The following is a 22,515-nucleotide window of genomic DNA, read 5'->3' as shown; positions in this document are numbered from 1 at the left end:
ATGACACTCGCGTGCCATTTTACAGACCCGGTCCCATGCCCACATGCCAAGGGAACGCATTATAGTTGCGTGGAAGCGATGTAGAACCACTTGGAGACTGCAGAGCGAAGGAAGCGAGGGTTAACAAAGGTATACATACTGGAGAAAATTGATTTTGGACTGACTGGCAGGGTCGATGGGTGCAGGAGGCTTCCTGGAGTCGGGAGGCAAGCTGGTGTAGACAGGGTCGTCCTTCTTGGTGTATCCCGGGGAGTTGGGGATAGTGAGGTTGCGACTGCGCATGACGTTCTATGTCAGACAAACCTCGCACGGGGGATAATTTGTAACGTACATGGAGATATCGTATGAGGCGGTTTTCGCAGGACTCTCGCCGGTGATGAGACGGTGCCAGGCCTCATGGCACTCGTGGATGATCTCGGTCGCATATCGCTTGTTCTTGGCCTCACCGGAGAAGGCGAAGTGGTTCTCGGGCTTTCCATCGGGGATCTTGTAGATCCTGGTATTATCATTAACGATGAGATGAGATGGCAAGGACAAAAGCAAAAGGGTATCACGCACCTGAACCACTCGTTCGTGGCCCTGATTAAGCCGGGGAAGTACCTCTCGACATCCTCGATATCGCTGAGGCGGGACGCCAGAGGATCCTGGACATCGACGACGATGACCTTCCAGTCGGTCTCGCCCTCATCGAGGAGAGCCATGATACCGAGGACCTTGACCTGCTTGACCTGGCCGACGTAGCCGACCTGCTCACCGATCTCGCAGACGTCGAGGGGGTCGTTGTCGCCCTTGGCCTTGGTCTCCACGTGAGACTGGGACGGGTCCTCCCAAGTCTTCCAACCATCCAACCTCAACTACTTTCCAAGTAGAGTCGGATAAGCGATTGCACGCACCTGGGGGAACATGCCGTAGTTCCAGATGTAGCCGTGGTGGGGGAAGCAGTTGCGCACGAAGCGCAGGCGGCCCTTCTTCACGTCCTGCTTGATAGGGTTGAACGGCTCCTCCTTGGAGGTCTCCATCTTGGCGTTGGTCCAGCGCGGCACCTCGACGACCATGTTGAGGATGCCGTTGTTCTGGTCGGCGAAGAGGGGGATGTCGTGGAAGGGCGAGACGACCTGGCCATTCTGCTCGATGTACACCCGGTGCTCTGTACGCGACGATGTCAATACGCTGCTCTTTCCCTACCGTTATTCGACTGACCGAGGGTGTTAGGAGCGCCGATGACGCGAGGGGTGTACTCTGCAACGACGGTCAGCTCGGCTTTGACGCAGGAGGGAAAACGGACGGACGGGAAGCCATGCAGCGAGCAGGACCAGAAGAGAGGAAGCGGGCTTGTTGTGCTAATCGATTGAGCGCCGAGGAGGACGGTTTGGCCATGCCAGAATAGAGCCTGACTTCTTATATACGTCCTCCCTTGTCACTTCGCCCCATCACGATTATCGCGCCATCGGCTAGATAGTACTAGCTGGCAGTGGCTGCTCATTCATTCCCTTGCTATAGGCTGCCACAGCTCTTATGGAATTCGCGCTGTCTACAGTTTCCCTTCGCGGGGATATATTCACTAATATCTGACATCCTACGCGAGCCCTCCTTGCTTTAGAATATCCTCCGCATCATTCGCCGCCGTCCGCTGTCTAATCCTAGGGCCCGAGAACCCCCCATTAAAATCCAGGCGTAGTAACAGGCGTTCGACGTGTCGTCTCACGTCTCCGTCCCCGTCAGCATTGCCTCTCCCCGCTCTGGGACGCACGAATGTCGTATGAAAACCGGTAGTATTCGCGACACTCTTGTTCATAAGGATGGACTTGGACGCGTCTCCTGTCACGTTAAACGGCTGCTTGGACGTTGACGTCGACAGCTGCTCGTAGAATGACTCTAGGAGTGAATGTAGAGTCTGCAGGATGTATTAGCACATTCAGGCACTTGGAAACGAACTTGACTTGCATCATTGATCTCAGCCACGACAGCCCAGCGTTCCCTCACCATCCCGCCGACTGTGCTATCATCAGCCCCGATGCTACCCTCGAACAGCAGCGCCGGGAGGACATCTCCGCCCCACCTCTCGACCTGGGCGACAAAGCGCTCACACACCTCCAAGATGGGGCGGATGATACATGTCAGCTCAGAGTTCGCCACCAGACTGCCCACCAGGAGGCGCTCCAGATATGTGCTGTGAATATTCCGCAAGGTGGTAAAGTCCAAGTAGGTGCTGCCGGAAGCACTTGCGCTTGCTGGCAGCCCGCCGCGCCCAACTTGCGAACCGACCGAGTGAGAAGGCGTAACGCCCCGTGCGACTTGTGAGCTAGTCGACTGAGAGGGCGTAACACCAGAGCCTCCAGCACCTGCTGTATCCTTATTACTGCCTGACTGCCCAAGCTGCACCTTCAACCTGCGAAACTCCGCATCTACCACGTCCGTCATAACATACTCCAGCAGCGTCTCCAAGAACCAATTCATCTCCCTCACCACCCCCCACCCGCACCTCAGCAGCGCCTGGCGCACCTCGAGGTCCTCGGCGGTCCCGCCCTCGCCGAGGCCCGTCCAGCGCCGCCGCGCCCTCTGCGCGTTCGAGAGTGACGTCCAGCACGCGTGGATGCGCGTGTGCGTCTTGCGGATCGAGGAGAGGTACGCGAAGAGCGCGGCGTAGATGTGCAGGTCGGAGGGCTGGAGGAAGAGATCGAGCGGCCAGGTGACGGTGTAGGTGAGGATGAGCGGCGTGCCCAGGAGGAGGTCGTCGAAGGTGGTTTGTTCTTGGCCGGAGGCGGAGACGTTCTTTCCTGCTGTACTTGCGAGGGATGGGAGGAGGGGACGGAGGGGACCCGAAGGCATGAGGAAGTGCAAATGCGAGAGGGAAGGGTCATGTTGTGCGGTTGTTCCTAGAGAAGAGCGGAGTAGGGCTAGGTGTAGGTCTTGTTCCCTGATCATAGTAGAAGGGCCCGCCCGAGCGGTCAACCGCGATATCTTCAGCCGCTCAATTTCACGGATGACGGCGAGCCCAAATTCGCCGTTGCGTAAGAGGAAATAATTTGCGCTGTGCACAAGAGGGCTCCGTCACAGATGCACGCCAGCGTATGAGTGCGACGTACAGAGAGTCGACCGCGTCCTCGACATCTTTCCGCGTGAGGACGTTGAGCCAGAGCCATTCGCTGACATTCGTGCGGATGTCCGCAATAATATGGTCAAAGGCGTGTTGATCCTGCGGCAGGACGCGCTCGAGCATCTTCGTATGCTCCATCGCCAGGCTCCGCGGGAGCTGCTTCTGCCATTTAGCCGCCTTGACGGTGCCGATCGCGCGCCCGACGTATACTATGGACTCGCGCGACTGAGCTGAGACACAGCGGGGAATGGCACCATCGAGCAGGACGTACTTGTCAGAGACAAAGGGGTCGGTTGGGGAGAGGGTGCCGTGCACGAGGAACGCGATGAGTTGTGTTCGCCAGACTCGCTGCACGGCTTCGGAGAGACGGGAGATGATGTCGGATATGCGGTGCACGCCCGTGCGCGCCTTGTTCATGAGCATGTCGATGAGCGTTCCGGGAGGCCAGTGCTGCTCTGCCTGCAGCTTGTCCACGAGAGCTTGGAGCGCGGCCAGGGGCGCCTCCCATTCAGAAAAAGTTGCTCGAATGGCAGACAGCGGGACGAACGAGCCACGGCCGACAAGTTCAGAGTCGCGCCTGAGCACCTTGGCCTCGGTCTCGATGACGAGATTTTCGTACTCGTCTTTCAGGATCTGCTTGAGAGTCGCGCTCAGAGCACATATATACTGCGAGGGAGACTGGGAGAGCGCGTCGCATGCTTCCCGTATTTTGCGGTAGCGCAGAGCAATGAGTCCCAGGGACTCGAGACATTGCTGCTCGCCAGGATGGAGGAGCGGGACGAAGGCGGGGTGCACGGTGTGGTCGGCAGGGAAGAGGGACGACGAGTGGCCGGCGAGCACCAGCAGGACTTCTGCAATCATCGCACTTGCATTATAATACGGCCTTTGGATGTAAGGCCTAAGGACGCGTCGGACGCGCCGGGCAATTACCGTCGGGCGCTTACACGCACAGCCACCGACCGCGGACACCGCTCCCCGTCCGTCCCTCAAGGCCTCACGACCTTCACTGCCCGCTTCCCGCCATGGAGTCCGACGACGACGAGGTCCAGATGGCAGCGCCGGGAGGCGCGCCGCAGCTGCGCGCCCCGCGGTTTGACTTTGACGACGCATTCTCCGACGGGGATGATCCGGACATAACGTCCTTCAGACTCGACTCTGCTGCGATCAGGGAAGAGCTCAGCAAGAACCTCCCGGTGACCGACCACTGGATACAAGACGAGGACACTGCGGACCTCTCGCACAGCGTACACAGCCTCTCTGTAGGCCCTGGTACCTCGATATCGACTCTTGACTTGGACGAGAATCAGCATACACTCTCCCCGCCTACCGAGTACCCCGGTCCTGACAAGGACGCGTCACCTTCGCAGCAGTCTAGTGTGTCTACTCCGGGTCTCTCAGAATCTGACCATAACTTTTCTCAAATATCTCTGGACGATGAAAAGTCTCAGAGGGAGGAATCTACCCAGCACCAGCAATTACAGCAGGAAGAGCCTCGGCCATACCCAACTGTCGTCATTAACAGCTCTCAGGATACGTCGCCTCATCCAGAACAGACTCTATCACCCCACCATGAAGAGCAGGTTGACCAGACCCGGTCCCCATCGCTACCGCCGACCCCGCATTCGGCCCCCTCCACCTCTCAGTCCCATCCCGAAACACTGTCTCCGCAGCCCCCTCCCTTATCCCTAGCCTCAGCCTCGAACCCTTCTTTAACATCCAGTGCCGCTCCTCCCTCCCCTTCAAAACCCTCTGGGCACCGCCCAGCCCGCTCCGCCGCCGGCCCTAGCATCCTCGACAAAGTCGTCAGCAAGACGCGCCCGCCCTTCCTCCCGCCCAAGCCGCGCGACGAGGACAAGAAGCACATGGCCGACTGGGAGGCGATGATGAAGCGGAGCCGCCAAGCTGGTAAGTACGCTTCCGCTTTGTGAGTACTCTCGTCCGGGTGTGCGCGACTGCAGATGATTAAACATATTTATGTCGATTTAGAGGAGAAGCGACGGAAGGCGCTGCAGGAGCGCCGCTTGGCTAGGGAACGGCGGATTGAAGAGTCCCTGCATTTGTGGGAGAAGGAGGTCTTGCCGGACTGGCGGGTCGTACACCGCAGACCTGATCTCAGGAAACTGTGGTGGAGCGGCATTCCGACCAAGCTGCGAGCCACCATGTGGGAGAAGGCGGTCGGTAATCCGCTTGCACTAAGCAAGGGTATTGTACTTCTTGCACTGACAATGTATCACTTCCGCTGACAAGTGTGTAGATAGTTACAGATCATGTCTCGCTCGTGCAAAACGCGCCATCTCTGGGGGTACATTTCCTCCTGCCACAATGGGCCTCTTGGAGGACGACATCCGGAGTACCCTGCCGTCACTGCATATATTCCACCCGGAGACGGGGCCGCTGTATCAAGACCTTAAGGACATCCTGTGTGCATGGGTAGTCGCACGCTCGGATGAAGGTCTAGGGTATACACGGGGAATTGCGAAGGTGGCAGGCATGTTTTTGATAAATATGCCTCCGCCGCAAGCGTTCGTGGTGATGCGGAATCTGCTTGAACGACATTGTCTGCGCTCATTTTATGGTGGGCCTGGGGCTAAGGATGATGTGAGTTCCCGTTGAGCCCCTAAGACACGAGGTATCTGATGCGTGCTGGACAGGTCGAAGCATACTACAGGTAATGCTCGTCGTTAGCGTGTATAGGGCCTGCATTCAGATGCTGTGTTAGGATATTCGATACTCTCCTGGCCGACGGCATGCCAAAAAGTGAGTTTATTGGGATCTGATGCCTCTCTCGTGGCTGAGCATTTACCTCTCTTAGTCTACTTCAACTTCAAGCAACACCAAATCTCTCCCGCCGCATATCTTCCCGACTGGCTGCTTCCCCTCTTCCTAGATCACCTCCCTTTCGAAGCGTGCGCCCGAATATGGGACGTTCTGGTCCTAGAGGGTGACGCCTTTCTCTACCGGGCGGCCTTGGCAATCCTAGCGGTACTCGAACCAAGGTTGTTCTTCCCTGACAGGCGTGAATTGTTGGAGCTGCTCAAGTAAGCGAATTCATCCCGTGCTCCATCTCTATCGCTGAACTGGGATGATAGAGGGGAGAACAAAGCCGCGTTGGAGGTTGCCAAGCGAGACGGCCGACCGCTGGATGGTGGTAAGTACGAGATATACGGGGTCGACGAGGAGACGCTGTGGGACCGGATTAATGGTATGGACGATTGGTGGAAGGAGAGTACATGGACACGGTTGATACAGAGGGAGTTGCCGGACTTGTAGCTGTAGTCTTTTCGAGTGTTGTAGTCTTCTTCATTGCGTCACTGATGTTTCGATGCAATTCTTCCTGTTGTTCAAATTGTGGCAAGATTGGGGGCCCACTGACGACTGTAGATACTTCGTGACATTCCGGAACGCGGCAAGAGAATGTCGTGTCTGATCGGAACGAGGTCTGACCTCGCTCCGGACTCCGTCTAGATTAAATAGCACAGCCACCGTTTACCGTCCCTTGCCTTGAATTTGTAGAATGTGGCGTTCCAGGCGAGCCTCCGTCGCTCCGACCACAGCGCTATCAAGCTTGCATCCGCTGCAGGAAAGGAGGCGACATCGCACCTGTCAGTGGCGCTCCAGCTGCCCAAGTCTCGCTCGCGCTCTCGACCCGTGAATTGTTCCAACCGTTTATCCATCATGCCGTTCCAGCAAGGCGCCCTCCGCTCCTGACCTGCCACGCTCGGAGACGCTCAGGGACCAGGCTTCTGTCGAGGCGGCTCGAGTCCTCAGCTGCGTCCTGATGTTTCCGTCGATTTCGACGCTCGCAGAGATAACGGCGGTGGTACCACTGCGCGATGGGGTATATAAGGCGTGCATGGACTGCGTCCAGAGTCATCAGCACAAACAGTCATCGCCTGTTCAGCTAAATAGCTAAAGCACTTTGGTCTTGCACACACGTCTACAACACCTTTTTGTTCACAACCCCACAATCAAGATGCTGTCTATGGTCATCGCAGCTCGCAAGCCTGTGAGTTATACTACCTCGCACATCGTAGCTCTCCGCTAAAAGCGCATCTTCCATAGTCTCTTCTTCTCTTCGGTACGCTTGAGACTATGATGTGGTCATATGTCTGGTACCAATACAGGACTCCAAGGTACGGTATCACGTCCTCTACCCATCCTTGAATGCTTACTAACCGCAGCCTGCTACCGCTAGCATTCTTCCGAGCCGCCCGAAATCGCATATCCCGCCCGCGCACATTAACTGGAGACACTGAGCAGCCCACGCATCGCACACCTGCCAATCAGCGTCGTTCTAGACCAAAAATCGACAGCGCGGACATGTGGCAGAATGTCTGGGTTCCAACTTATATTGCATAATGATCATCGGAGAGAAGCAGCATCTCATTCAGAGTACGGAGGACGAAGAGAGGAAGGAAGAAGAACATTGACTCTACTGTATTATATAGTATTTATTCAACTCGCATCCAATGGCCTATCGACGTCTTCATCTTCCTTGTGTACTTTCCAAACGGCGTACATCTTCCGTCTGTTGGCGTCTCGTGAATCTTCCTGGCTAGCAACGTCAAAGAACTTCCGCAGAATCGCGCTACGGAGTCGGTGAACGGGTAGGGCCTTCTCCTTCTCCGGATCGGCTGAACAAGCATTCGAGACAAGATTTGAGTAGTCCGGTTCTTCCAGACGTTGTCGCTTTCTTCGAGAGGTATCTTCGGATTCGGATTCTACACGAACTGGCTTGAGGGCAGCAAAGAGTGGGTCGATCAGAGCAGACTGTATGCGCTGATACGTAATATTTGAAGGCGTGCGGGCAGCGAGGATGAAGAAAGGCGACAGTAATGTACACAGAGGGGCTGGCTGAGGGTCAGGTATAGGTGAGTTGACCATTGCTTTGTCAAGCTCTTCAAGATAGATATCCGAAAGATGGTACGACAAGCTCGCCGGAACACGAATATCGTCCGGGCTTGAATGGGAGTTAGAATGTAACGAATTGGAAGATGTTCTGACCGTACCACAATGGCCCGCCCTTTCTCGTCAAGATGCCGTTATACGCATCTACAGTCTCAGAGTCCCACTTCGCTCGGATGAGAAGTCTGAAGGACGCATTTGTGAATCGACGAATAAGCATGTAGTACTTGTCCATCCTAGTGGACATTTAGCGTTAAATGCCTAAGAAGAGCAGATATGTGCATACCGTAAGCGGTCAATCCCATTCCATTCACGGACTGTCGCTTCCCAGAACCCAGAGAGAAAAGCTAACGAAGCCTCTGTGGACGTGCTCGTGAGCAAGAGCTCAGCCAGTTCACTCGCCAGGGCTTGCTGGACAAGAGGCTTGTCTGACATCCAGTAGCCTAGACAGAACCGGAGTCGACCAGAAGTTCACCTAGCAGTATACGGTGGAACGCACAGTAGAATATGCCTTTCCATAGTTTTGCAAGCTCGGTCTTCGAGAGCTCAGCCGGTGAAGAATTCGAGAGAAAGCTGGCTAATTGTTTTGTTGCCTTATCCCGCGTCTTCTTATCTTAAGAATTGTAAACCTCAGCAATGTGTATTTGTAGCCGAATACGCACCTGTGGACGCGAGAAACTTGGCTAGCGGCGGCGCACCGCTTGCGCTCGGATCGGACGCCATGGAGGGAATGACCAAAAGTTTGTATTGCCATTTTGGGAACTCAACGCCAGGGCTTTGCTTCTTTCCGATCGCGTATCCAAGCGTGCCTGCCATGTCTAAGTCACCCATCACATGCCACGGTACGCTGGTAGTTAGACGCTGTGTCTAATATATGCTGCGTATCTGATTTATCTCTGCGCTGCCACTAGTTCTCGATTCATCCATCGGGAGACCCGCGGCGGGCGTCGAAGTCCTTCTTGAACACCAGGCTGATGGGTCCAATTTCAAGGAGCTTGCAACTGGGTAGGCATAGTCAGACTGCAGATATTGAGACATGTGAGCATATAATGTCCATCAATAGAGTCACAAACTGCGATGGTCGCTGCATGAGCCTGTTCCCGGCGTCAGGAAAGCAAGAGGATGCGGCACTTGTTGCGGGCCGGCTTTACAAAGTGACCTTTAAAACGAAGCCCTACTTCGAAGGCAGTGGCCGCAAGACGTTCTACCCTTGGGTTGAGGTACGAAATAGTTTCATATATGAAGTCCGATTGCTGTGATCTGCCATAGATCACCTTTGAAGTTCCTGCACCAGATGAACATTATCACATCCCATTGCTGATCAGTCCCTACTCCTACACAACGTACCGAGGAAGTTGAGGATGGATCTCTCTCGCAAAACGACGGGGAAACAACCGATAGCAAAAGGACCCTGCTGCAGAAATGTACAATGGTGTGGATACAATGGACAATGCAAAGCAAGCAAAGACAACAAGAAATTATGCATCTATTCTACGTGATATAACCAGCCCCTTCCCTCTAACACTCATTGAGGAGCCCGACCTGGCAGACCTGCATTACGTGCATACCGCACTAGTCACGGCGTCCGGGCGTGTCCGACAGTCATAACAGAAGGACAGAGTATCATACAAGTACTTTATCGTACTGCACGCCTTTGATGTTCGCTCCGCGCATAGAATTCTTGACGTTGTACATAAACTGCTCCCGGTTCCGACGTAGCTCTTCGGCGGCCTCTGTCAATGAACTATCGTATTAGAACCAGTCCAGGTCGCGAAGCGAACTTGAAACGTACCCTTGTTCAATGGGTCATCTGCATTTGGCTCAAGGAAAAGGTACTGCAAGCCGACCATGACGGAGTTGAGATTCAGCACTGGCTTCCAGTCTTCTCGTAAGATGTTCAGGCAGACGTTCCCCTCCAAGTCAATGTTCGGATGATAGATCTAAGCAATCGCGAGACCGATCAGTCTTCCGCCATAGGAATGGAACGCGCCTGACGTACCGTCTGTGTGCATTTAACCTTCGGAGGCTCATGAGGATAGTTCGTGTTAATGTTGAAGGAGAAGGTGAATGCACCACCCTTGTACATCCCTGGTCGAACGAGGAATTCCATCAGTGGGTCAGCAAGCATCGAAAGCTAAGCCACACGCACCCTCGTCAGGAGTGATGGTCAAGGTGAAGTTGAGCAGATCGGCGGGATCGGGGAAATTCGTCTTCATGGTGGATGGTAACTCTAGTTCAGTAAGGTCTGGAAAGCATAGGTTATTATTCTTGGTGTCGCATATAAACTAGATGAGGGACATGCACCTTTCTGCACTCGGATCTGGGCGGCACTCGTCTTGGGTTTCTTCTTCGCCGCTTGGTCCTCATTCTTCTTCATGCTCCATATCTAAGTGGACGAAGGTTTAACAGGCATAATAACATAGGCATACATAGCCCCTATACCTTGATCATCGTGGCAGAACGAGAGAGAAAGCTGGAGGCGAGTCAGTACTAGTGGGGGCGGGGAGGACAGATTCGGCAAAAGCCGACCGTTACGCGAGCGATTACAACGCGTCTATTTCTTACGCCAGTTCCTTGCATCTCTTTTGTCCGACGAGGCCTCTGCAGGACGTGATGTCTGAGCCCACATTACCAGTCGTCGATCTCGACGTATTTCTCTCACAGTCCGCGGAATCTGAAGCAGTTGTACAAGAATGTAAAAAGGCATGCGCTCACATGCATTCTGACTGTTATTTCAAGACCAACAACGTGCTACCTAGGCTGCCGACGCGTTGATAACCTATGGCGCCCTTCTTCTTCACGATTCCCGTGTCTCGGAAGAAGATAACTCTGCGTTTCTTGATCTGTTAGAAGACTACTTCAGTCAGCCAGAGCCAGAGCTGCGGAAAGACGAGAGGCCCGAGCTAGGCTACCAGGTCGGTGTTACGCTCGAGAACACCGAGAAACCGAAATGTGCGGTGGACGAGCCTTGCTTGAATGTAATAGCTCGTCTGGATCCTGAAGAGCGACCATTGGATATTACGGGTCATCAGCCCGATCCCAAATGCCGGTTCTTCTGGAAGATGAGCGAGAAGCCGCCATATGAGACTCAGTTCCCAGCATTGAATGCGCAGAATGTTGTTCCCCAAGCACAGTTTATTAGAGAGAGGTGGGAACCAACCATGGAGAAGTGGGGCAAATCCATGAAGGACGCGTGCGTCCGTCCGTTTTGCTGCCCTACAAGAGTCTAACATCAAGGCGGGAAGTGTGGAGAATTTGTGCGAGATGGCTGCTATCGGCCTCGGTTTACCTCGCGAGACCTTCAAAGAGGCCGGAAAATATGGGTATGTTTATGTTCGTCCCAAGTAACCCGCGTCAATCTAAGGGCTATCAGTCCCCATCTGCTGGCACCGACTGCCTCCGATCTACGCAAATACAATGAGAAGAATACCATATTGGCCGGCTTTCACACTGATCTTAATTTTTTAACCATCCACGGACGTTCTCGTTATCCCGGGTTACATATATGGGCCCGAAATACCGGCAAGCGGATCCCTGTACAGTTCCCGCCCACTGGCCGTTACCTCCTAGTGCAAGCCGGGAAGCAATTGGAGCACCTTAGTGGTGGTTTGGTCAAGGCTGGATACCATGAAGTAGTCGTAAACTCATCTACAGTGCAGGTGCGTGGTACAGATATAGTACTCGCTCCTTGGCATGCTTAACAGCCTTCGCGCATTACAGGCAATCGAACGTCGGAGCAAGAAGTCCCCGGATCGTCCTCTCATCCGTATCTCCTCAACGTTCTTCTGGCATTTATCTTCAGATTATGATCTGTCTCCGATTTCTTCTTTGGCTTCTCGTGCCAGATCGGTTAGAGCGGCTGCTCTGAGAGTGGGGGTTCCAGAACAAGAGGCTGACACCATCTATGCACCCATGAAAGTAGGGCAGCAGGTTCAAAAGTGAGCTTTGTCTTTCCTTGTTTAGTCCAGCTGTTCAAGAACTTTCCCAGCGAACTTCGACATATCGCGTTGATGGCGTGAACTTCAACTCTCGTTTCATTACTACAGGCACTCAAGGGAAGGTGATAAGTTATTTCGGACGGATTCAACCTACTTCGGCATTGGGAGTGAAACGGATTGTATCAATTAGGGGGAGAATTGTAAATGACTATCTGTTGAAGATGCTAGAGAAGTTGAATTCCTAATTGCTACAATGTTGAACTCTAGGTAACCCAAGGTGAAAGTGCGATAAACGAAGATGTGATACATAATAAGTTAATTGCGTTGAGCAAATGTACGCCGGAAAGCGGAAATAGATCCTCTAATGAATCTTGCCATTGAAAGCCCGCAGTGTGCTCTGCAGCTTCAGAACCATTTCATCCCATTCCTGCTCTGGGTCAGAGAGGTCCGTGATGGCCCCGCCTGCACCTATCGTCCATTCCTCCGTTGAAGGAGGATCAGAAGCAAGCTCAACGCCACAAGCGTCGTCGAATTTAAAGCAGCTTCGGATAACCACGGACCAGTCACCTGCGCCGCTGACACACCAGTAGCCACATACCCCAGAATATATACTGCGTTCGGTATCTTCGAGAGTCTGGAGGATCTCGACACTGCGCTTCTTAGGTGCACCCGTCATACTCCCTGGAGCCGAATTAGTGTGTGGTAGGGACATATGGCTGCATATGAGCTCACCTGGTGGCATGCTCCTCTTAAGGGCCTCCCAGCCAAGTTCTTGCTCGTCAGATTCACGAGCGCAACGGATCGATCCGGAGCCCTCGATGACGCTGACGAGTTGCCACACAGTCTCGTACTCTTCCACCTCGCAGAACTGCCGGACCTCCACGTCGTCGCCCACCACCCCATGCAAATCGTGGCGGATGAGATCGACTATCATCAGATTCTCGGCGACCTCCTTCTGACTTCCTTTCAGCGCACGTTCTGCGACCGCCCTTGTGATGCCAGGACCTTTGCGCAGAGTACCTTTGATGGGTCGCAACTGGCAAACGGGACGAGGAGGCCGTGAGAAAGACAGGAAACGTTCCGGGGACGAGCAGACTAGCGTGCTCGGATGGAGGCGTAAGTAAGCTGCATGTGGAGCAGGATTGGTAGTGCGTAGGGACTTGTACAACTCCCAAGACGAGGATGACGATCCGGTGGAAGGGAGCGTGTGGGATTTACCGACTGTAACCTTTGTCTGTGCAGTTAGACAGAGTTCATAAGAGTTACCGGATCGAAGATGTTCCTGTGCCTGCTTGATGCGCGATATGTAGAGGTCCCTGTCAGGAAGGATCACATCAACCACAGACGAGATAACATATGAACGCTTTGTTGATCGGGCAGCTTCGCTTCCTAACCTCTTGAGTGTTTGGACAATACTCGCGATCCAGGCAGAATCCTCCGGTATGAGAGATTGCACGAAAATCTCCCCGGTCTCGACGTTCACGACAATACTGCGGTCGATAAACGCGAGATTGACGTCAGGGTTTCGTCCTGGTTGCTGGCAAGCACTCAGTGGTACCCCAAGAGAATCGACGCCAAGCTCGTAGCTTAGATACCCCATTAACCCTCCCCAAAATGGACTGTCTGTGCAGCCGCCTTTCGCCTTCCTTTCTCTCATGAAGGAAGCCAACCAGGACCAGATATCATGGGATCCGAGGGGCAGATGAGATATACGATTGCCACGCCTTGTTGTGACATATGTATCTCCGAGGAAGTAGCTGATAATGGGTGTCGTAGCATCGAAGCACCCGATGATGGACCATCGACCAGGGCGAGCGGCTGAGTCCAGGAGAACGAAGGGAGAGGTTTCGTCGCCGACACCCAGCATTTCGCATATACCAGGTACGCTCACGCCGGGAAGCTGTAGGACCACAGTGTCCACATTTCTAGCGACTTCGAGATTCTTTGTCTCAGGCGAAGGAGGCCAGGGCCACGGGGCTCCGAAAGTGTTGTGCGCGTGGACATCCCATGGTTGTACCGATCGATTACGGCTAACCAGCCAATTCTTCGCCAGGCGCCAAAAGTTGGAGAGGACCTCCCATCCTCCGCCTGAGGTCATGACAGATTCCGGGTGGTACTGTACAGCCCAGAAAGGCTTGCTGGTATGCTTGATGCCCATGACAACGATGCCATTTTCATCGGGGCCATCGTCAGCCCAAGCCAGAGCCTCAATTTCCGCGTCGTCCCGAAGTTCAACGTGTAGGGAGTGATACCGAACAGCATTGATCTCGCCCACAGCCTTGAATATCTCCACACCTTCGTGTCGTATTAGGGAAATCTGGCCATGTTTGACCACCGCTAACCTCTTCAACGCGGCCCCATACTCAACTGCGAGGCTCTGCAGCCCAAGACACACACCGAAAACGGGAATGAGTAACCGTTCCTCAAGGTGCCATACGTGCTTGACAATTCCAACATCCTCCTCTAAGAGCGGTGACCCGGGCCCAGGACCGACGACGATTGCGGAGAAATAGTGTAAGTTCGAGCGAAGGACGTCCCAATCCAGCTGGTCGTTTCTTATTATGTGCACTATGCAATGAGGAATGGATCTCCGACATAGTGCTGCCAAACTGGATGGAATCCTTAGTAGGACGAGGAGGAACAAGTCGAAGCAACGCACTTATAAGTAAAAGAATCATAAGAATCGATCAGTAGGACGCGAGGAGTATTTTGCACAGACATCTCCTGGTCCTGGAGATTCTAAGTGAGATGAGACGAGACGAGCAGTTGGACGAGCTCAGAGTCCGACGGCGAAGAGGAAAGACTTTAACAAAACCCGGTCCTCGCAGGCTGAGAGCGCATTCCTCTCGGACCGTCGTTGACTATGGGACTCCACCGCCGTGTCGGTCCACAAACGTACAGGAGGTCCTTGCAAGGATGCGTGCGAATGTGGCAAATTATAGAAAGCTTGTTTCGCGGTACTTAAGCGCGCCCTCGTTATGCCTGCGCACGCTTGCCACTGAACTCGACTGTAGGCTGGAACCGGTTCTACATCTGTCAATATACAATGTTCATACTTTCGTGCCATCTTGCTTACGGACATCGGCTGACTGGAGCGACGTAGCAAACTGGTAGTCTCCCGGTAGACGTGGAACAGAGCGCGGATACTCCGCTTTATTTATGTTGACGCCGTCAGAGGGCACTCGACTTTTGCTTGCAATATCGTCGTTATAATCGCGCATCTGCTCCGTTGGGCATGTCGCAGGCCACTGGCGAAGACGAGCAGAGGCAGGCGGTATTTCAGAAGGTGCTTGTTACCCCTTGTTTGTGGGTATTGTATACTTACCGTCAGTAGCTCAAGAAAATTTGCGTACCATTGCTCGGAAATTCATCACTAACCCCAAGCTCAATTCCCAATGTGTTCAGGCTACTTGTGGAGCTCTTGAACACTCTGGACGACATTGGAGCCTCTGGCTTCATCCTCACTCCCTCCCTCATATCCTACGTCTTCTTCCCCATATCGACCATCCTGAGGCGAAACCCTTCGCGTGAGATACCGGATCAGATTCTTGAAAAGATCTTGGGTATCTTGTTCTTCCTTTCGGAGACATGGTGGTGGGACTGCGACATACGCACTTGGGAACAAGTATTCCTACTATCCAGTGCTATCTTAACGGGTATGGAGAGCAAGGGGAAAGGCAGGATGAGAAGCGACGAGACGAAAGCTGCTGCAATCCAGTGCCTACTTGCATTACTACGAGAGAGGAATGGCGAGGAGCGCATCAAATTTCGAAGACCGCCTGACAATGAGCGTGCTCGTCTGCTAGAAATCCAAGGGCACATTCAGTCTGCTCAATTCATACCTGTGCTTGGACAGACCCTGGACTCGAGTCTGATGACCTCTACATCAGAGCATCTGACACTCCAACGGCGTTCTCTACAACTACTGGAGTTGCTTGTCAGGCTTTACCTACCCTCTGGACTGGCTCCATCAGTTCTTCCCGGTGTCGTCAGTACAATGTGCAAGGTCGCACTAGGTCTCGCGACATCGAAGACGTCAGCAAACGGCGAAATCGTAGCAGGGGCTCTCGCCGTTTTGCGAGGCATCATAATCAAAGCTATCGGCGATGATATTTGCGTCGCGGAAGGCGCTGTAAGGGATATAAACGATCTTGAAGACCTCTTGCAGACGGCCAGCGACACGACAGGGCAGAACTCGTCCCAGAATCTCAGGTTACCATATACGACTCCCAGGACCGACAGTTGGTTACGTGGTACGGCATCCCAGCTGCACATAGCTATCAATTCGTTAACGCCATTGATTTCACACCCGAACCCCGTTGCCCTGAGGGGGCTGGCGTCTTTTTCAGCCGCGCTTGTCAGTGCTACGTCTCTTACTCTACCCCAGACACAGCCTCTGTTGCTGTCTATGCTGCTATCCTTAAGTCTGTCGGACTTGGATAGCGTAGCCAGACTAGCGGAAGGGTTGCTGGTAGACTCTCTGTCGCCTTCGGCCAAGGTCCATCACGCTCTTTGGCGGGCCCTCATGCGGATGATGAGCGACCACCTTGCTGCAATCCCTCGGTTTCTCCCTACCCACTCAGACGCAAAGGTCGAGCACAGTGCACGGATCATTGAAGCAATCTCCCGAGTGAGTCATACGATCTCAGGTCAATCAACGCCAACCGGAGTAGGAGCCGGTCGCGGTTTCTCCTCTGTCTCATCGGGGATCAGTAAATTGTTAGGACCCACTGGCGGTATCGAAAAATGGGGTTGGGCGCTGCTGTCCGTTCTGGAATTCCTTCCGCCTACCATTGTCATTGCGGAATGCCAAGGGCCGCAATCGCTCCTTGAGAATGGTCCGATAGGTGTTGTGCTGACCCCTTTCCCCGCTATGACTCTGCGGAATATCTCTTCTCGATCCACATTCACTGCGCTGGAACGGATGCTGCGATCACTGGGGACAGCGTGTGGTGATGAATGCTTATACACAGTCGAGTGGTTCGCTAGTGTGGGGCTCGGTGGGAGGACCATTAGAGCCGTCGCCGCCCTTTGGTGTGGCTCGAGACTACTGGAAGGTGTTAGCGGAGTTGAGCTTGACAGAGCCGACAGCATGGACTCTATTTCCTTTTCCAGAAGTAGCAGATTGCAGAAGTTGGCTCGCATACTCGCTCGGAACGTCTCTGAGCTATGGGATGAAGTAGAGGAAGGCGATACTGACGATGCGTCAAACGAATCTCAGCTGAGGCAAGATGCTGTGCAGGACGAAAATATGCTGATTGAGTATCGTAAGGGACTAATTCCTGTCTCATTGGGCAGACAGGAATCCAACCCTATCTTTCGAAACGCCGCCCTACGGCCTTCACTTCATAAGGCCGTTTGCTTGCAACTCATAGCTCTTACAACTGGTATACTTCAATCGCGGGCAACTCCGTTATTCGTCCACACCTTATACCCCGTCCTTCATTCCATGGTTTCCACAGATGCGTACTTGGCTGAGACAGCTTCAGTGGCGTTGAATTTCATCACCTACAGCACCTCCTTCGCATCGCCATCTAATCTAGTCCTGTCGAATTTCGACTACATCCTCGATGCCGTATCACGTCGCTTCACGCGCCGGTGGCTGGACATGGATGCCGCGAAGGTCCTGATGCTGCTTATACGCCTTGCTGGACGGGATGTCGTCAGCAGAGCTGGCGACGTTGTGGAGGAATGTTTCGACAGGCTCGATGAATTTCATGGATACGAGATAGTCGTAGAAGGTCTCCTGGAGGTGCTTTCAGAAGTAATCAAAGTGATCGCAGCCGACGAAGAGGCCCATGCCTCGAAAAGTATCGAGCCAGATTTTCAGACGTCGCCGCACCGCGGCAAGGAGCGCCTTGATGCATTCTTTACGTGGTTCCACCATCGCCACCAACCTCTGGGGGAGGATCCAACTGACTACGGCCCGGCCCCGAGAAGACCATGGGGCAAAGACGACAGTACGGATGCTGAAAGACCGTCAGCAAAATCTCCAGATTCCACTGCACAACCTCCGCCGACTCCGACACAGGCGTTGACAAAGCAAATAGTGTCCCGTTCTCTATATTTCCTGACTCATGGGGTACCCAGTGTTCGGGCCAGAATACTGTTGTTGCTGTCGTCCGCTGTCCCCGTACTGCCCGAATCGGCACTGCTATCATCTCTCCACCATGCATGGCCTTTTGTGCTAAACCGACTATCGGATGCCGAGCCCTATGTTGTTAGTGCAGCCGCCCAATTAATCGAAGCTCTTACCACGCATGTGGGCTCGTTTATGTCGCGACGAATCTGGGATGATGCATGGCCTCGGTTCCGTACAATGCTTAACAAACTGGAGACCGCGGACGCCACCAATGCCTTGGCTCGGAGAGGGCCGAATGCAATAGGGACTGAGTCCGCCTACACTCACTCGCACAGACTGTACCGCGCACTGTTGAGGACCATGACTGCCGCCATTAGAGGTGTGCGGATCGAGGACGCTGCGGTTTGGGATGTCATCATGTCCTTTCGACGCTTCCTGGCGAATGGTGCCCACAACGAACTTCAGAAGTGCGCCCGCGATTTGTACAAAGCTATAGGGAAGAACAACGAAGATGCTGTCTGGCTCGTTCTATCGGCTACATCGCGGACGGTAGACGACTCTCTAGGGTTCATGCTGGAGGAGCGGTGGCAGATTGAAACCAATGCAAATATAATACTGACGGAACTACTGCAAGACAGTCCATAGTATCACTGTTCCCCCATAGAGCCATGTAATCAAGGAGGAGGTGCGTGTCTTCGCAATTGCACCCCTGCTTCTCCGAACAGTTTGGCGGACGCGTCATCCCTGGCAGATTGTTCGACTTGGATGATGTATGTGGATGTAATCGAGGAATGTCATGCTTACACTTTGTAGCTCAGGTTATAGATCACCTCTGTGACTCCCGTCTGTATGATCTTGATTGTGCACTTCAGACAAGGGCACCTAATGACGTGTCAGATACATCGTAGTGGCTGCTGCGAGATCTACGAACGTGTTGCAGTACAAGACCGCTCCGACTCCTACCCTTTCGCGCCCCGCTTCCAAGAGAGCATTCTCTTCAGCATGGAGACAGAGACATTCGTCCAAAGCTTCAAGCCCACTATTGCAGCGTGGGCAGCCTCCTTCGTTGCAGTTTGTCACCCCACGCGGTGTTCCATTGTAACTATCTGCTGGTTATGAGGCGCAGACTCGTCCCTGTGGTAGAATTACATACCCGGTAGCCACAATTCGATTGTCTCGGACGAGAACCGCTCCGACACGGCGTTTCATGCAATTCGACCGCTGCGCTGCAAGTGAGGCTAGTGTCTGTGAATAGGGCTAAGTCAAGGGGTACGAGAATTCTTTTAATAAATCATACCATAAAATATGTGTCCCAGTGAGGACGAAGGCGGTTGCGGTCAAGAATGTTCAGCTCGTCTAGATGTGAATGGAAGGCTTGCAGAGTGTCGAAAGCATTGACGACGTGCATGTCCACCAAATGCCTTAGCTCATTCAAGGACGAACGTCGACTTGTCCGATCACTTTGCGAACTGGCATGATTTCCGTACACAATGTGATCGTGTTCTTGCAGGAACTCTTCAAGTGGTCGTCCAGAAGATTGACTGCATCGCCGGTACCGGTCCATCAGGGGTGCGTCGATGCTGAGTAGAAGGAAGAAAGGTCTTGTCGAGAACTTTTCCAATACATCACTACAGGTGATATCCGTCGTTACAAAATCAGATCGCCAGTTCCGAGTGACGTGGTCGAGGAGCTCCGTCGGGGTCCTGAAGGACAGAACCAGTGCCTGATTTCCAGCAGTTGCAAACCGCCCAAGTGCACTGGTGTCTGGAGGCTACAGCATGGTTAAATGACATAGATTTGATCGGGTCAGAGCCGGGCCTCACAGAATTCCCTGACGGATGGACAGCGAGGTCTCGTTCAGAGGCATGACCGTTATAACTCAGGCTGTTCGAGGCGGTAAATCCTTTCCCCACCTACACACTCATGGTAAGGCATCATGAGTCCTCCAGAAGAAAATGTGGCTACCAGAGACTCATCATCAATCAGACGCACGGACGTAAAGCCTTTCAGGTGAATCAGGTAATCTTCGACTGTCGTTTTACCTGAATACCGTGTCCCTACAATTGCAACGAACATCAGCTTGTTTCTATCGCGTCTTGCAATGTTGGAAAGGCGATGAGAGAGTCGTGTGAATCGTGAGGGAACTCTAGGCTATACAGGCAATATACAGGTGATGTGCTAGTACAGTACCAGTGGCAGCCGATTAGCGCGGCATGTCCCGGTACCCCTAGAATAGGGCTTAGGAATGGCCGAACTTGGAACGGAATGAACCTCATCTTCAGGCCGACTCGGATGCTTGTTCATATCTCTTAGTACTCAGCAGATTGCGAGTGAACACAGGTACAGAGTGCACAATTCCTCCGCAAAGAGACGTACGAAGCACGGATACATCGGTGTTCCTTACTATGAATAGGGAATAGGGAGGGAACTCATATATCGGAATGTACCGGCTCACAGGCACGTACAAGGATCATTCGCGACGGCAGGGAAGGCAATGGACAGAAACAGGGAAGCAACGGCGCTTCTGCACCTTAAGTTGTTATGCTCAAGCGAGTCTTTCTGTCGGAAAGCTCCTTCCGCCGTCGCCTTTGCCTTTCCTTCGCAGCCGCTTTACCCTCGGCGCGTTTCTGTTTCGCAGCCTTGATGTCCTTCGGTGCCGATGTGCGTAGCTGTTTGATATGAGTGGGTACCAGAGATTGCTCCGGATTGACCAACGACTGCGGAGTCAGCCACGACGCCGCTAGCGTAGGTACTTGATCAATGAGATCATCGAGCATGGATAGACCCGGGGCATCAGCCTAGGGATACGTTAACCGCGCACCAGATCTGGGGCGTAAATACGAACGCACATCGATCGCAACGACGGAGGCGCGGCGCAGCCCCAGGGCTTCTGACAAAGCGTACTCTGCTCCCTTGGGAAGGGGGACTAGTTTGATAGGCGCCGGAGTGCCCTGGGTGGACAGGGTGGGTCCGCGAGCAGCCGAATTACATGTTGCGACCAGCCCGGGAAGATGTCCGATCAAAATCGGAGGGTCAATGTCCGCTGAGCAAGCTAAGATCATCCGGAGCGGAGAAGGGAGCGTCGCGGCAGTAACGGCTATCCCGTCATTCGAGCTGGTCACGGCTTGACGACTTGCTATGGCTTGAGCTTCCAATCGTTTGGTGACTTCATTCACACCTATGGTCAAGAAGCGCAGCACAGCTGGCGGACCGGGGGAGGCTACCTCCTGATTCTCAACTTCTTCCTGCTGACCTTTTGCGCTCATGTCCTGGGAGTCTCCAGGAGTCACATCTGTGCCTTGGTTGGAATCCGCAACCAGAAGATGCATGCCATCCTTCTTCGCCTTCTTCGGGGGCCTTCCTTCGCTGGTACCATCGTTTAGGCGTCGAGCTTTCTTCCGTGCCCTGTTCACTTGATCGCGCAGAAGATGATACGAAGCAACTCCGTCAAGTAGAGCAATCACCCGTGAGAGTAGAGAATTCCCGATATTCATGGGTATCGATGGCCTACAGGATGTCTGTCTGAGAAGAACAGGTAGAAGCGAGAAAGGTTGGGCGTCACCATTGAATTCGATGCGGGTTATCCAGGACGCTTTTGTAGACGACCTTGCGCTCTAGTGCCTGCTTTGCCCTAGCCCGATTAGAGACAGCAGTATGTGTTTTTGCCGTCTTTTCTGACATGGCGCAAGTTGTGAATAAATTTGTCGAGCGTATGGGAGACGCGCAGGCTGTCGCGGTGGCGGGTGAAGGCCGGGAATGCTAAGCGAAGCCAAAGATCCCACACGTGGCTACAAGGTGATCTGCCATCAGATCAGATCGGATCAGATCTGGTGTCTCAGTGGCAGTTGATGTTTCGCCAATCTCTCAGAGTCAATGCAGCTTGAAGGCTATTCCCCGGAGGTGGCGTATGACCCTGGCTATGTATGTGCGACTTGTCTCAACTGTGCAACAAATCCAATCTCAATGTCCCCCGGCCAGCTAAGTGTTTGGTCGATGGCCCGTTCACGGCCGGGCGACTGTGCTTCACAGCATCTGGGACTCGTCCGAGTCATGGACCTGCCATAGCATGATACATATCGACTCATATACACAGCCTGTGACCGCCCTCCCCCCAAACTGGCAACCACGCTCTGCATCCGAGTCAACGCAACGAAGACGTTCGGCACTCTGGTCAGCCCTAGCTAATGCCGACATCGAATCACCCGCCCCTTGCCTTTCTGGGGCGTTTTACAGTGAAGCAAGGTTTGTAATATATCATCTCGAAAATACGGATGCTCATCGTTTATGGCAAGTCAGCCCTCCCACAGCCAACTGCAAACATTGGGAACGGCACCGCGACGTCCACATACGTTCTTGGACGTGGAGCAATATAGCCGACCTTCCTTGTACGTGCGTGCGCCCGCCGCCCTCCGATCGTGTACGGCGCACCCGTACCGGATTCGGTATGTTTCCTGTGCAGCTGTCGTTTCCAAGTAATGCCAGGAAATCAATGA

The 22,515-nt window shown here is 53.6% G+C and overlaps 8 protein-coding genes across 8 annotated transcripts; 3 read left to right on the top strand and 5 right to left on the bottom strand.

The window, feature by feature from the left end:
• Positions 1-59: 59 nt before the first annotated feature.
• GLOTRDRAFT_31928 (uncharacterized protein) lies at positions 60-1,377 on the bottom strand (the record flags this gene model as incomplete). Its single annotated transcript, XM_007862092.1, has 7 exons — positions 60-97; positions 165-274; positions 332-496; positions 559-833; positions 894-1,147; positions 1,201-1,239; positions 1,290-1,377. 7 exons carry the CDS (start codon positions 1,375-1,377, stop codon positions 60-62), a joined length of 969 nt encoding a protein of 322 aa, XP_007860283.1.
• A 128-nt stretch (positions 1,378-1,505) lies between these two features.
• Positions 1,506-8,617, bottom strand: GLOTRDRAFT_113017 (uncharacterized protein). Its single transcript, XM_007862590.1, has 7 exons — positions 8,502-8,617; positions 8,289-8,445; positions 8,107-8,238; positions 7,751-8,057; positions 3,087-3,730; positions 1,945-3,031; positions 1,506-1,894 (listed from the first exon to the last, which is right to left on the bottom strand). The coding sequence occupies exons 2-7, from the start codon at positions 8,435-8,437 to the stop codon at positions 1,577-1,579; spliced, it is 2,637 nt and encodes an 878-aa protein (XP_007860781.1). The 5' UTR covers positions 8,438-8,445; positions 8,502-8,617; the 3' UTR covers positions 1,506-1,576.
• A 199-nt stretch (positions 8,618-8,816) lies between these two features.
• On the top strand, positions 8,817-9,361 carry GLOTRDRAFT_30220 (Hydroxyisourate hydrolase; the record flags this gene model as incomplete). Its single annotated transcript, XM_007861991.1, has 4 exons — positions 8,817-8,844; positions 8,914-9,007; positions 9,066-9,222; positions 9,272-9,361. 4 exons carry the CDS (start codon positions 8,817-8,819, stop codon positions 9,359-9,361), a joined length of 369 nt encoding a protein of 122 aa, XP_007860182.1.
• GLOTRDRAFT_135056 (uncharacterized protein) lies at positions 8,939-10,521 on the bottom strand. Its single transcript, XM_007862589.1, has 8 exons — positions 10,445-10,521; positions 10,307-10,388; positions 10,152-10,247; positions 10,002-10,090; positions 9,795-9,942; positions 9,272-9,735; positions 9,066-9,222; positions 8,939-9,007 (listed from the first exon to the last, which is right to left on the bottom strand). The coding sequence occupies exons 1-6, from the start codon at positions 10,451-10,453 to the stop codon at positions 9,626-9,628; spliced, it is 534 nt and encodes a 177-aa protein (XP_007860780.1). The 5' UTR covers positions 10,454-10,521; the 3' UTR covers positions 8,939-9,007; positions 9,066-9,222; positions 9,272-9,625.
• Positions 10,522-10,630: 109 nt separating this feature from the next.
• Positions 10,631-12,021, top strand: GLOTRDRAFT_5963 (uncharacterized protein; the record flags this gene model as incomplete). Its single annotated transcript, XM_007861907.2, is given in 6 exon segments — positions 10,631-10,750; positions 10,762-11,195; positions 11,248-11,325; positions 11,376-11,661; positions 11,723-11,940; positions 11,991-12,021. Coding segments are annotated over 6 exon segments (1,167 nt in total), but the record flags the coding sequence as incomplete, so codon positions are not given.
• A 298-nt stretch (positions 12,022-12,319) lies between these two features.
• On the bottom strand, positions 12,320-14,646 carry GLOTRDRAFT_17042 (uncharacterized protein; the record flags this gene model as incomplete). Its single annotated transcript, XM_007861932.1, has 3 exons — positions 12,320-12,621; positions 12,673-14,549; positions 14,600-14,646. Coding segments are annotated over 3 exons (2,226 nt in total), but the record flags the coding sequence as incomplete, so codon positions are not given.
• A 272-nt stretch (positions 14,647-14,918) lies between these two features.
• On the top strand, positions 14,919-19,165 carry GLOTRDRAFT_102141 (uncharacterized protein; the record flags this gene model as incomplete). Its single annotated transcript, XM_007862588.1, has 4 exons — positions 14,919-14,930; positions 15,185-15,226; positions 15,275-18,659; positions 19,149-19,165. The coding sequence occupies 4 exons, from the start codon at positions 14,919-14,921 to the stop codon at positions 19,163-19,165; spliced, it is 3,456 nt and encodes a 1,151-aa protein (XP_007860779.1).
• A 1,201-nt stretch (positions 19,166-20,366) lies between these two features.
• Positions 20,367-21,738, bottom strand: GLOTRDRAFT_67890 (uncharacterized protein). Its single transcript, XM_007862587.1, has 3 exons — positions 21,585-21,738; positions 20,872-21,529; positions 20,367-20,820 (listed from the first exon to the last, which is right to left on the bottom strand). Exons 1-3 carry the CDS (start codon positions 21,701-21,703, stop codon positions 20,554-20,556), a joined length of 1,044 nt encoding a protein of 347 aa, XP_007860778.1. The 5' UTR covers positions 21,704-21,738; the 3' UTR covers positions 20,367-20,553.
• Between the last annotated feature and the right edge of the window lie 777 nt (positions 21,739-22,515).

The sequence above is a fragment of the Gloeophyllum trabeum genome, assembly GCF_000344685.1.
Source record: "Gloeophyllum trabeum ATCC 11539 unplaced genomic scaffold GLOTRscaffold_00001, whole genome shotgun sequence".
In the NCBI taxonomy this organism is placed as follows: Eukaryota; Fungi; Basidiomycota; class Agaricomycetes; order Gloeophyllales; family Gloeophyllaceae; genus Gloeophyllum; species Gloeophyllum trabeum.
This window is presented reverse-complemented; position numbering and strand designations above follow the sequence as displayed.